General features: G+C 58.8%; 1 protein-coding gene across 3 annotated transcripts in view; it reads right to left on the minus strand.

The window, feature by feature from the left end:
- RADIL (Rap associating with DIL domain) overlaps positions 1-13188 on the minus strand; it is an 80605-nt gene that overhangs the window by 7759 nt on the left and 59658 nt on the right. For all 3 annotated transcript variants that reach the window (XM_077140501.1, XM_077140500.1, XM_077140502.1), the window contains exons 5-7: positions 11841-11878; positions 2629-2789; positions 1147-1259 (exon numbers count right to left, since the gene is read on the minus strand). In XM_077140501.1, coding sequence (XP_076996616.1) covers positions 1147-1259; positions 2629-2789; positions 11841-11878 — 312 coding nt within the window. The remainder of the gene's footprint in view (positions 1-1146; positions 1260-2628; positions 2790-11840; positions 11879-13188) is intronic.

Here is a 13188-nt window from a genome sequence, read left to right on the forward strand (position 1 = left end):
ACAAGCACTCAAGTCCTCCACCCCCTGTTCTTTCATTTGCCCGGGCCCTGGCTGTCTGGAGCGCAGCTGGTCTCTGCTCCCCGTCTGCCCCCACCCTGGAAGTGCTGGGGTGTGAAGGGGGGCAGAGGGGGGCAGGGGGCCTGGGCCACGGCTACAGCCGTGATGCCCTCCCTGTTGCTGGGTCAGTGGCCCCAGCTCCACCAAGACTGTTGGCAACCCATGGTGCACATGCACATGTCCCCCGGGGTCCCTCCAGGCCCCGTGCCTGCACAGACCCCAGCTTGGGTTCCAACTGCAGTCCAGCCTCTTTAACCCCCCAGTGCCCTCAGGTTGTGGGAGCCCTGTCTGCAGGCCTGCCCTGGGAGTTGCTGACAACACAGCCCGGCTGAACTTCCCTGGCCAAGTGCCCACGAGGTGGGGGGCATGGGAGCAGCTGCGCCAGGAACCCCTTCTCTAGAGCCAGGCACCCCCGGTTCCCTTCCCCCTGCTCAGGGGTGCAGGGGACCTCCAGGCTTCTGCCCAGTTGTGGTGTGAAGTCTGACCCATCTTCACAAGTGTCCCTGGGACCTGCCCTGGCTGCCCCCATGGAAGGCGGTGCCACGCTGGGGGTGGGCACCTTCCCCGGAACAGAGTGGCTGCCAGGGTCCCACCTGGCATGGGAACAGCTCCAGGAAGGTGGGTCCAGGCCGAGCCCAGCCTCCTGCTGGGGACACACCTGGCTTGCAGGTGGAGCCCAAGGCTCGGCGGGGACAGGGGAACGGGGGCCAGGCCCAAGCCTGAGAGTCCCTGCGGGGTGATGGCCCAGGCTCACAGCCCCCAGCCGGGTCAGGACAGTGAGCCTGCAGCGGGAACACTGCCAGAACCCACTTCCCCGGCCGGAGTGTCCTCCCTGGAGCTGCTATCCCAGGGACCGGCTTGGGAGAGGCGGCTCAGAGCCCGAGGAACAGAAAGAGCCTACCCAGGCTAGGCCGCGGCCCTGACCGAAACAGCTCGCCGGGTGGCCCGGCCTGGCCCTCGCGCCCTCCCAGGACCCTCCGCAGCACTGCGGGCAGGAGCCGAGTGAGGATGAGGGTGGGAGTAGGGGTGCACTGCAGGAAGTCTCAGCTGCCAGACCCCCAGGCCTGCTGCCGGCTGGGCGCCGCCTACCTTGGAGATGTAGTAGACGCACTGCTGGAAGGCGTACAGCACCGTCTCCTCCAGCAGCGCCACGGCCTCCTCGCTGGCCGCGAGGGCGCAGGACAACAGCGACCCCTCAGCACCTAGGGGCAAAGCACGCCAATGCCAGCTCCCTGGAGCCGTGGCACCAGGCCCTCGCGGGCACAGGGGTACATCTCACAGCACCGAGCCCTCAGCGGATTCCCACCCGGCCCCCACGGGACCCCCAGCCGTGAGGCTTTCAATTTGCTAAGAGGAGACCAGAATCCCCCAGGCCCCTCCTCTCACCGCCCAGCTGGGGACTGCACGGAGACCGTGCTGTGGCTCAAACAGCCACAAGCTGCAGTGGTGCTCAGAACCAGGGGCCTCCCCAGGCAGGCTGAGGGCGCAGGGGACACCACAGGAGTGGGGAAGGGAGGGGCACCCGGGCCGCACAGGGTCCCACTGTAGCCTTCAGGCAACAAGGCACCCCAGAGCCTACGGGCGCTGAGTGAAAGGGGCCAAGGACACTGGCCAGCCAGCCCTGGCACCCACCTCCTTCCACAGGGCCATGTTCACCAGGAGACGTGCCAGCATGACCCCGGCCCCTACAGCCCCCCACCCGCAGCCGGGGGTTACGGCACCCCTACAAGATGTATGGTCACCAAGCCCACTTCAGGGTGTCAGTGGGGGTGAGTGCTGGCACGAGGGGCCAGGGTCTCCAGGGGCGGTGGGGAGGCCCCTGTTGCCGCCAGGTGAGAAGGAAGCGGGGAGCCCCTGGGGGATGGTGAGGGACTGGGCCAGGCCCGCTGAGGTCTTTGTTTTGTGCCATGGTGCTTCTGCGTCAGGGGCTCGGGGCACCGCCAGCTGAGCTCAGCCCCAGCCCTGCCAAGGGCCTGCTCGAATCAGGGGCCAAGGTCCTGCTGGGACCCCCACGCCGTGTGGCAGAGTGCCAGGACCTCGGCGCCCAGGCTCCCGTGTGAGCTCGCAGGAAGGGAGTGCTAGCCCACGGCCACGTCAGCTCCCAGGAGAGGGCCATCGAGGAGCTTGGGTGACCCAGGCCTAGGGGGGCAGAGGCCCTTCCCAGAGCAGCCCAGGGTTGCTCCCCAGCCAGCCACAGCCACCCTTTCCTTCCAGAACTTTCCAAGCTTGGCAGAGCCTGAAGCGATGGGGTAAAGGCAGTGGGGGGTGGGGGGCGGATGGGACAGAGCAAACCCTGGAGCAGGGGTGCCCTCACCAGGGGCGCATCCCGCAGACCCCCCACCTTCCCGGGGGAACGACTGCAGGCAGGCACAGCACCACACCTCAGAGGCACGGTGGGGAAGCGGCCAACATGGGACATGATAGGGCCGGGTCCGAGGGGCTGCACCAGCCCCAGCTCTGGCACAGGTATCGGGGCGCTGCCTCCAGGGCGGGCGCGTGCCCAGCTGAGGACCCCCGCATCCCGCCCAGCAGCCGCCACACCCCAAAGCCCGCGAGGCGGGGCGGCCCCACCTCGGGCGTCCAGCTCCTCCTCCAGACGCCGCAGCTCACGCGGGCTCTGCTGCTGGGCGAAGTAGAGCAGCTCCACGGCGTTGGCCATCCACAGCAGGACGTGCTGCAGGTCCGGGCCCAGGTCCGCCACGCACAGGCTGGACGCGCACAGGGGCTCCTGGCTGCCACAGGGAGGCAGGGCGTGGTCAGCGGGGGGGGCAGGCCCGTCAGTGGGGGGAGGGAGGCCTGTCAGCGGGGGGGGGGGGGGGGCAGGCCCGTCAGCGGGGGGGGAGGCCTGTCAGTGGGGGAGACGTTGGCGAGGGCACAGGCCCATCAGCAGGGGGGGCAGGCCCATCAGTGGTGGGGGGGGCAGGCCCATCGGGGGGGGCAGGCCCATCAGTGGGGGGGGGGAGGCCCGTCCGCGGTGTGGGGGGCAGGCCCGTCAGCGGGGGGGGGCAGGCCTGTCAGTGGGGGGGGGGGGAGGCCCGTCCACGGTGCGGGGGGCAGGCCCGTCAGCGGGGGGGGGCAGGCCTGTCAGTGGGGGGGACGTCGGCGGGGGCACAGGCCCATCAGCGGGGGGGCAGGCCCGTCAGTGGTGGGGGGGGCAGGCCCGTCAGCGGGGGGGACGTCGGCGGGGGCACAGGCCTATCAGCGGGGGGGGGGCAGGCCCGTCAGTGGGGGGACACACACACTGCTGCCAGTACTGGGGGTCGCAGGGTTATCAGGACACGGATTTGGCAAAGCCAGGCCAAACCCAACTCCTGGCGCCTGCCCAAGACACAGAGGCACCACCAGGGCCCACGCCAGCACCCTATAAAGCGGTCACCCCGTAAAAGACCACCCAGTAAAGGGGTACACTCGCACTGCAGTCATCTTTCCCCTTGCACTCAGGTCGTCCCAGTGCCATGGTCACTGCAATAGTGAGTACACACGCGTGTGATGACAGGACACCACTGTTAGAACAAGCAGTGTTTAAAAGTGTTTAAAAGGCACTGCAGCTGCTGGGGGGGGCCAGAGGGCCGAGCACACCCTTCTTACGGCAAGACGGCAGGACGGCAAGGAGAAGGTCTAAGGAGGCGGCCAAGAGGCAGCCCAGCACGCTGTTCAGAGGAGAGTGGCAGAAAACCCCAGGATGGCCACGGGGCAGGGGCGGGGTGGCTCTGACAAGGGACAGAGAGGGCAGGCGTCCCCCGTGGCCACTGAACCATCCATTCTGGCACAGAGACCCTGGGTGATGGGTGGCCCAGGGCTCCAACCTCCTGGCCCCCTGCGGGTGGCCTGGGGAACCCCACCTGGCACAGGGGAGGCGGCTGGGTGCCCCTGGCAGCAGCACCCCCAGCACACACCTGGACCTCCTCCCAGGACAGGCCATGCGGACAGGTCGTGGGGACAGGCCCATGGGGACAGGCCGTGGGGAGAGGTCGTGGGGACAGGCCATGGGGACAGGCCCGTGGGGACAGGCCGTGGGGACAGGCCGTGGGGAGAGGTCGTGGGGTGAGGTCGTGGGGAGAGGTCGTGGGGACAGGCCATGGGGACAGGCCTGGGGACAGGCCCGTGGGGACAGGACGTGGGGACAGGACGTGGGACAGGCCCATGGCACTGCTCCGGGGACACGAACCTCCATCTGAGAGAGCCTGTGGGAGGTCCCGGCGAGTCCTCCTTTCAAAACGCACACCAGGCACCCCTGTCCTGCTTTCGGGACAGGACACCTCACCCCGAGCCCTCACGGGCAGCCTCTGGGGACGGACGGACACAGGAGCCAAGCGCTTGCCCTGTCATTCCAGGGGACGGACATCCAGACAGCACTAGGGGGAGACCCATTTACGCGCACCCCAGCAGCCAGCCCCATCAGTCAGGCCAAGCTGCCCAAGGGGGACCCACCGCCCTCATGGCTCTGGGTGACCCACCGCCCTCATGGCTCTGGGTGACAGATTCAGGCAGCAGCTCCTCTGCTAAGCTCAGCCCTGCCACCCAGGCCTGGGGGCAGCCTGCGCAGAGGCCCAGGAGGGCCCCGGAGGACTGCTGTGGGGGGAGGGCATGGGGTGAGCGCAAGGGAGGGGGATGCCAGGGAGGGGGTCACCCACACATGGTTCCCAGGGCCCCCTGGCCCCCTGTTCTGATGCCCCTGTCCCCCCCGGTCCCCTGTTCCCCAAGGCCTCCTGTCCCACAAGCACTCGCAAGGGCAGGGTTCCGGCCTCCCGGCCTGACGCCAAACCAGGTCCGTGACTCTGGTTGGTTTTCCACGGAGGTGCTGGGTGAAATCGAGAAGGGCCACGTGTGTCGAAAGCAAAACAGAGTTAGGTTCGCAAGGACCAAGTGAGTCCTTTGTCAGGATCTGCCTGGGGCAGGGACAGGCGTAACCCAACCCATCCCAAGAGGTCACAGAAGGGAACCCAAGTCTTGGCTCCGCGAGATCAGCAGCAGCGACCCACTTAGCAGTGAAAACCAGCAGCGGCCGGGCTGCCACCCCTCCCTCCCGGGGGCAGAGGGGGCCAGCGGTGCCGGGGACAGGGGCCTGAGCCTGCAATGGAAATGGATTAAATAGATTCACTGAAACACCAAGACATGCAGGTTGGGTAAGCAAGTGTTTCCATAGAAATAAAACAACAGGACACAGAGAGATTGAAAGTAAAGGCATAAAAAATATTCTCCAGGCAAACGAGATGATGTAATACAACATGAGAGAAAGAAAAAATCTTAAGGCAGTAGAAAATATTAGGATCAAGAGGGACATTAGTTTAAAAAGAACAATTCAAAACAACCTAACAGCTGTGCAAACCTGATTACAAAGTATTAACACAAATTAAACAAAACTGATAAATTTTAAAAATACACTTTCAAATCCACAAACAAGTGGGAAATGGTAACATATTTCTCCTAGAATCAAAGAGCTTTATCTGACAAGAAAAAATTAATGAAGATGTGGCAGAGCAAAATAGACAAACAATAAATAAACCTGATCTAATACACATATACTTAACTCTGCAAAAAACAGAAACTGAGTAGTTTTTAAGTAGACTCAGAATCTTTACAGATTTGACCACCAGCTGCCAATAAAGGCATTCTTAACAAATGGCAAAGTCGGAACCTTAAAAACCATAACCTCTCATAACATGAAGCCAAAAGTAACTGAAAATACAGCAGAAAAGCACATGCAGAAATTAAAAAAAAACTTCAAAGTAATTCATGAATCAGGGAAGAAATTACAACACAAAAGTTGCAAGAATAAGGGCCTAATAAAGAGTTAAGGAACACGAATCAAAGAAAGAATGAACCGAAATAATAAAATCAGTTCTTTGAAAGTTAACAAAATAGACACATTGCTGAGAAGATAAGTCAAAGGTGGGCGAAGAGAGAAGACATAAACACGACAGGAATTAGAGAGGGATGACTACAAACATATTAGAGATTAAAAGATCATGAGTGTATAATGAACAGTTTTGCCCAGCACCCACAGCCCAGAACCCGGGGCCCGGCACCCACAGCCCAGTGCCCAGAGCCCGGCACCCACAGCCCAGTGCCCAGAGCCCAGCACCCACAGCCCAGAGCCCAGAGCCCGGCACCCACAGCCCAGAGCCCGGGGCCCGGCACCCACAGCCCAGTGCCCGGAGCCCGGCACCCACAGCCCAGTGCCCGGAGCCCGGCACCCACAGCCCAGAGCCCGGGGCCCAGCACCCACAGCCCAGTGCCCGGGGCCCGGCACCCACAGCCCAGTGCCCAGAGCCCAGAGCCCGGGGCCCACAGCCCACAGCCCGGGGCCCGGCACCCACAGCCCAGAGCCCAGAGCCCGGGGCCCGGCACCCACAGCCCAGAGCCCAGAGCCCGGCGCCCACAGCCCACAGCCCAGAGCCCAGAGCCCAGAGCCCAGAGCCCGGCACCCACAGCCCAGAGCCCAGAGCCTGGCGCCCAGAGCCCAGAGCCCAGGGCCCAGAGCCCGGCGCCCACAGCCCAGAGCCCGGCACCCACAGCCCAGAGCCCAGGGCCCGGCACCCACAGCCCAGAGCCCAGAGCCCGGCGCCCACAGCCCAGAGCCCAGAGGCCGGCGCCCACAGCCCAGAACCCGGGGTCCGGCGCCCATAGCCCAGAACCCGGGGCCCGGCACCCACAGCTCAGAACCCGGGGCCCGGGGCCCGGTGCCCACAGCTCACAGCCCAGGGCCCAGCACCCACAGCCCAGAGTCCGGGGCCCAGTGCCCACAGCCCACAGCCCACAGCCCAGCACCCAGGGCCCGGCACCCACAGCCCAGTGCTTAGCACCCAGCAACCAGCACCCAAGCCCCTACAAACTGCAGCAGGGCACAGAACCCAGAAGCAGGGCATCCATCACCCCACACAGCCTGGCAGTGGTGACCAGACAAGGCAAATACAAACAACAAATGCACAGACCAGTTTCACCTACGAATGCAGCCGGGAAAATCCTAAGTAAAACAGGTTGAAAAATCCCAGGAATGCAGGAAGGAAACCCCCCAATGTAGGACATCAACAGATTAAAGGGGGAAAACCAGAGGACAAACGCAGATACAGAAAACGCGTTTAGTAAAATTCAATGGCCAATTATCCAAAAATTAAAAAAAAAAAAGAAAGAAAACAACAAGTGCTGGAGAGGATGTAAAGAAAGGGGAGCACTTGTCCACTGTTGGTGGGAATGTCAAATGGTATAACTGCTCTGGAAGGCAGTTTGGCGGTTCCTCAGGAAGCTAAGTATAGAATTACCATATGACCCGGCAATACCATTGCTAGGCATCTACTCAGAGGACATGAGGGCAAGGACACAAACGGACATTTGCACACCAATGTTTACAGTAGCATTATTTACAATTGCCAAGAGATGGAAACAGACAAAATGTCCATCAGCAGACGAGTGGCTGAACAAGCTGTGGTATATACAGACGATGGAATATTATGCAGCCGAAAGACAGAATAAAGTCTTGAAGTATGTAACAACATGGATGGACCCTGAGGGCATTATGCTGAGTGAGATTAGCCAGAAATAAATGGATAAATACTGTATGGTGTCACTAATATTAATGAGTGAATTTTGAGAGTTGAAGTTAAGAACAGAGGTCATCAAGAGATAGAAATAGGGTAGAGATTGGGCATCTGGTGCTGAAGGAATACAGATTGTGCAACAGGACTGAGTGTAAAACTTGAGAAATATAGCACAAGACTGCCTGATTATGGCACAGTAATGTAAGTATAATGAATGACGCTGGATGTGAGTACGACTGAAGGACAAGGGCTGGGGCACGTATGACACCAAAAGGAAAGATCGAGGATAAAGACTGAGAAAACATAACATAGGAATGCCTAGGGTGGACAATGATGGTGATTAAATGTACAAATTAAAAAAGTCTTTGCATGAGGGAGAACAAATGAGTCAACACTGCAAGGTGTTGAAAATGGGATGGTATACAGAAAAAAATACAATCAATGCAAACTCAGGTCCATCGCTGACAGTAACGCTGTACTATGCTTCCACTGAATGTAGCAAAGGCATTATGCCAAAACCACATGTCAGCAGGCGGGAGGCATGGGGGACAGGTATGGATTCTTTCTGGAAGAAAAGGAAATGTTTTCATATAGATTATGATGGTAAAGGCATGTCTGTATACTTACGTTGGATTGTATGATGTGTGAAGAAAACTGCTCAAAAATGAACAGAGAGAAACAAGTGCTAGAGAAAAGGTGGAGAAAGAGCTGTACCTGTTCACTGTCGGTAGGGAAGCTGAGAGGTGCAGCCCTTGGAGGCCAGTGTGGTGGCTTCGTGGGAGGCTAAGGGTGGGGTTGCCACAGGATCCTGCAACCCCACTGCTCAGTGTACACCTGGAGTTCTGAGAGTGGCACACAAATGGACATTTGCACACTGGCATCCTTGGCGGCAATGCTGGCAATTCACGGTGGATGGAGACGGCCTAAGGGACAACGACTGAGGGATGGAGGGGGCTGTGACATATACAGAATGACACCGTGAGGCATGCAAGTAGGTGCACGAACCTCAAGGACTGTATGCTGACTGAAATGTCAGGAACAAAAAGACAAATATTACCATGCCTCACTCATACGGACTACATATATAAATATAAAAACCCAGTGAAATGAAGTGGAGAGCATGGGTTGTCAGGCTGGAGGCTGTTGTGAAGTGTCCTAGATCATAAGCTTTCACATCAGTCCCATATATTCACAACTGTTATTTCTAAATTCTGAGATACTGAACTGCTTGGCGTATCCTGGTTGCTCCAGAAACTTTGGGTATTTATGTGACACCTGAGATTCAGACTGAGCTCTGAAGCTATGAAACTCAGCAATATCCGATATAGGAACTGTTTAAAAAGTTGAAAACAGACCAGACTCTGACTAGAGATATGAAAGAAGCTGATCCGGACAGGACTAAGGTAAAGGATGATATGGTCCCTGTTTTAAAACTTCAACTTCTGTGTGAGACCAAGGGGAGAAATGTTTATTTGGTGCAAAATTTATATTTTGGGTTGTGCATCACATAATTTACCTTGTATGGTCAGTTTAGTTGAACACCATAAGTACATGGAATCTTCAATCGGGCATGAGATTTCATTTGTTTGTCCAGGTCTGAGTGATGCCCCGATAAACCCCAGAGAGATATGGGCAGTGAATAAAGAAGTATTTGCAAAGTCCCCTGGGGGGAGTGGGGGAAAAGGAGGAAGTATTCTGCTTCCCCATTTGGAGAATTTCTCATATTCTTGCAAGCAGTGGGGACAACCAATTCAACAGGCTGAACCCTCAATCTCAGGGTTTGCCCCTATGAAACTTACTTCTGCAAAGGATAGGCTAAGCCTACTTAAAATTATGCCTTAGAGTCACCCCCAGAGAACCTCTTTTGTTGTTCAGATGTGGCCTCTCTCTCTAAGCCAACTTGGCAGGTGAACTCACTGCCCTCCCCTTCTCTACATGGCACATGACTCCCAGGGGTATAAACCTCCCTGGCAACGTGGGAGAGAAATCCCAGGATGAGATGGGACCCAGCATCATGAGATTCAGAAAGCCTTCTTGACCAAAAGAGAGAAGAGAGAAATGAGACAAAGTTTCAGTGGCTGAGAGATGTCAAACAGAGTCAAGAGGTTCTCCTGGAAGTTATTCCTATGCATTATGTAGATATCCCTTTTTTGTTTATGGTGTAGTGGAGTGTCTGGAGGGAAGTACCTGTAACTGCTGGGCTGTGTTCCAGTAGCCTGGACTCGTAAAGACAACTGACCGTGTGAAGATAAATGTTTTTTTAAGTGTTTATTATTTTTTTTTTTATATGGGCAGGCACCAGGAATCGAAACCAGATCTCTGGCATGGCAGGAGAGAACTCTGCCTGCTGAGCCATCGTGGCCCACCCAGAAGATATAATTTTTACAATGTGATCATGTTATTGTGAAAACCTTGTGTCTGGTGCTTCTTTTATTCATATTCAGGGTATGGACAGATCAGTAAAAAAATATGATAAAAAATAAATAATGGGGGGATAAGGGGTGAAATAAATTGGGTAAATGAAAAACAAATGGTCAATGAGAGGGAGGGGTAAGGGGTATGGGATGTGTGAATTTTTTCTTTTTATTTCTTTTTCTGGAGTGATGCAAATGTTCTAAAAATGATCACGGTGATGAACACACAACCATGTGATGATATTGTGAACTGATTGTACACCATGTATGGACTGTATGTGTGTGAAGATGTGTCAGTAAAAATATTTTTAAAAAATTCAGCGGCGGCTATCATTTAAACAGACAGGCAGGACACGAAGATCTGAAGCAAATGTGGCAAAATGTCAATGATACATTAGATCCGGGTGTGGGTTCTCGGCGAACGATACAGTCTGCACTTTTCTGTACTTCTGAAGTGTCCCAACTTTAAAGAGGAGGAACAAGAGCACCCCAAGGGTGGGGATGGAGCTGCCTGGGCCCGATGGCGAAGCTTCTGAAAGGCAGGGCCGCGCCCTCCCCGCAGGCTGCACACTGCGGGCGCTAGCCCAGGGGGTGAGGCCGGACGTGCCCCTAGAAGCGCAGCCCCCAGCAGCCCCGGGCTCGCCTGGGTCTGAGCAGGAGGGCAGGGAGGGTTGGAGGGAGGTCCGAGCGAGGCCGCGGCAGGCATGGGGCCTCTGCACCCCACTCCCCCCCGGAAGGCTCCCCTCAACACGCAAACCCGCAAGGCCCAGAGCCCCTTTCGGGCCTGGCCGTGGCCATAACCTGGCTTGGGGCCCAGAGCTCCCTTGGGGCCCGCATACCCGCAGGGCCGGGCCTGGCAGGGCAGGCCACACACACACACACCCGGGCCCGACAGGAGCAGGAGGTGGCGGGTGTGTCCCTGCCCGACCGGGGAGTGACCAGGGACACTTAGGAACAGGTGACTGGGGACACATGGGTGACACCAACCCCAAAAGCCAGACAGGAACAGCAGGGACGCCACCTGGGTGCCACACCCTCCCCACGCTGCCCCAGGGATGTGGTCTTCAGACATGGTGCTAAAGCTCATGCGCGTATGCCTACAACCACATCACGTGCGTGCCCACAACCACATCACATACGTGCCCACAACCACGTCACAACCACGGCTCGCGTGTGTGCCCACAACGTCACACATGTGCCCACAACCACGTCACAACCACGGCTCGCGTGTGTGCCCACAACGATGTTGCACGTGTGCCCACAACCACGTCACAATGACAGCTCACGTGTTCACAACCACGTCACATGTGTGCACCCACAAACACGTCACAACCACGGCTCGCGTGTGCGCCCACAACCATGTCTCGGGGGCTTTCCCAGGTCCATGTCTGCTCATTGCTGTCACTGCCTCGTGTCCCACTGTCGTGCACACCACACTGCGGCTGCTTCCAGCCACTGGCACTTCCGCAGGGGACACGCCAGCGTGGAGGCTGGGCCATTGGGGCTGCACAGGACGACACCAGATGGTTTCCTGGGAGCCGCGAACAGCGTGCAGGGGCCAAGGGGGCCTCCACGGACCAGGCTGGGGGCGGGAGCTGTGCACCCAGCACCCAGCACCGAGCCCACTGCTCTCCCAAAGCAGCAGCTTAAGACTAACTGGGGGAGGCGAAGGGAGTAGAAGGCTGGAGAGTAGACCCTGCCCACACAGCCCTCCTGAGACTGAAGAGAAATTTCCCAAATAGGAGCGCCCCCAGGTGGGGGGCAGGAAGCGGCCACGAGTGGAGGACAGCTGGCCCTGTGAGCGGGAAGGCAGCCTAACAGCCATACTCACAGTTGTGCCTGCTTCTCCGCTAGTTCTTTGGTTTTCTCCTGCAATTACAAAGAGCACAAAAGAGCAACTGTGAGGAAGCCAGAGGGCCGGAGGATACCACGGACGTCAAGTGGGGAGGACACCGCCCAGGGAGGATACTGCCTGGGGACACCAAGGAGGGCACTGAGGAGGACACCACCCAGGGACACCACCCACTGCCATGGCCTCCCCGAGCACAGCCTGAGCATTTTCTCCCAGAGAACCTCCCACAGTCACCCGCTGGGGGGACAGATAGGCCACTTGGGTACTGGTAAAGCAGGTCAAATGCCCCACAGACCTTTGCGGCGAGGCCTCTACTCCCCGCCCCAGTATGAAGCTGGACCTGCTGTCCTGCCCACGGTCCCTGACGGCAGGGAGGCAGTCAGCTGCCTGGGCACCACTGCCACTGCAAGGACTCGGCTTGGCCACCACTGTCGCCACCTCCTTTCGTCAAGACACGACCCCTGGTTTGGTGCAAACCACTCCCTGGCTCTGCCGCCTGTTCTTGGAAGGGGTGCATGCGGCTCACCCAATTCCCGAGAGGCGAGGGCCCAGGGGACGGAGAGGGGCTGGCGAAGCCCAGGAAATGGCTAGGCAGAGGACCCCGGGGGCTGCACTCATGGGGGCTGCCATCGAGCACCCAGCAGAGCCACGCAGCCGGGCCCTGACCTTCGTCCCCCCCAGCCAGGCCCAGAGTGAGCTGCCTCAGCCTGCCCAGCTGAGACGTGGGGGCCCTGCTGCCCTCAGCAGCAAGGTGGGGGTGGGACATGCTCGAGGGCACTCCATGTCACATCTGCACCGGCCTCTGCTCGGAGGAGGTTTGAGCACTTCAAGGCAGACTTTACACAGGAGTCTTCGGCTTCCAGCCTGGCCAAGTGCGCACCTTCCCTGCGCCTTCCCTGCGCCCACCCTGCGCCCACCCAGCAGAGGCCTGGCCTGCAGGGGCTCCAACAACTCCACCTCCTCCACCCGCGAGGTCCCTCGGGTGTGCGGCCCCTGGGAGCGGACAGGGGACAGCCCTGCAAGCTCAGGCCAGGCAGCCGCCAGGCAGCCTCCCGGTCCAGCCTCCCGGTCCAGCCTCCCAGTCCAGCCTCCCGGGTGGTGCCGCTCACCCCTGGCCCCCAGGGACCCTGATGAGGTCTGAAGACACTGGTGAGTGTCACGCTGGAGGAGGGGGACAGGGGGTGTTCATGCATCGGGAGGCCAGGGATGCTGTCCCACAGCTGCAGAGGCTGGGGCAGCCCCACCCAGAGAAGAGAGCTCCCCATAAAACAGCCCACCAGCCCTGTCCCCAACTACCAGGTTAACATGAGGCTGGAGAGGGGAGCTC

This window comes from Tamandua tetradactyla, chromosome 23 (genome assembly GCF_023851605.1).
Source record: "Tamandua tetradactyla isolate mTamTet1 chromosome 23, mTamTet1.pri, whole genome shotgun sequence".
Taxonomy (NCBI): Eukaryota; Metazoa; Chordata; class Mammalia; order Pilosa; family Myrmecophagidae; genus Tamandua; species Tamandua tetradactyla.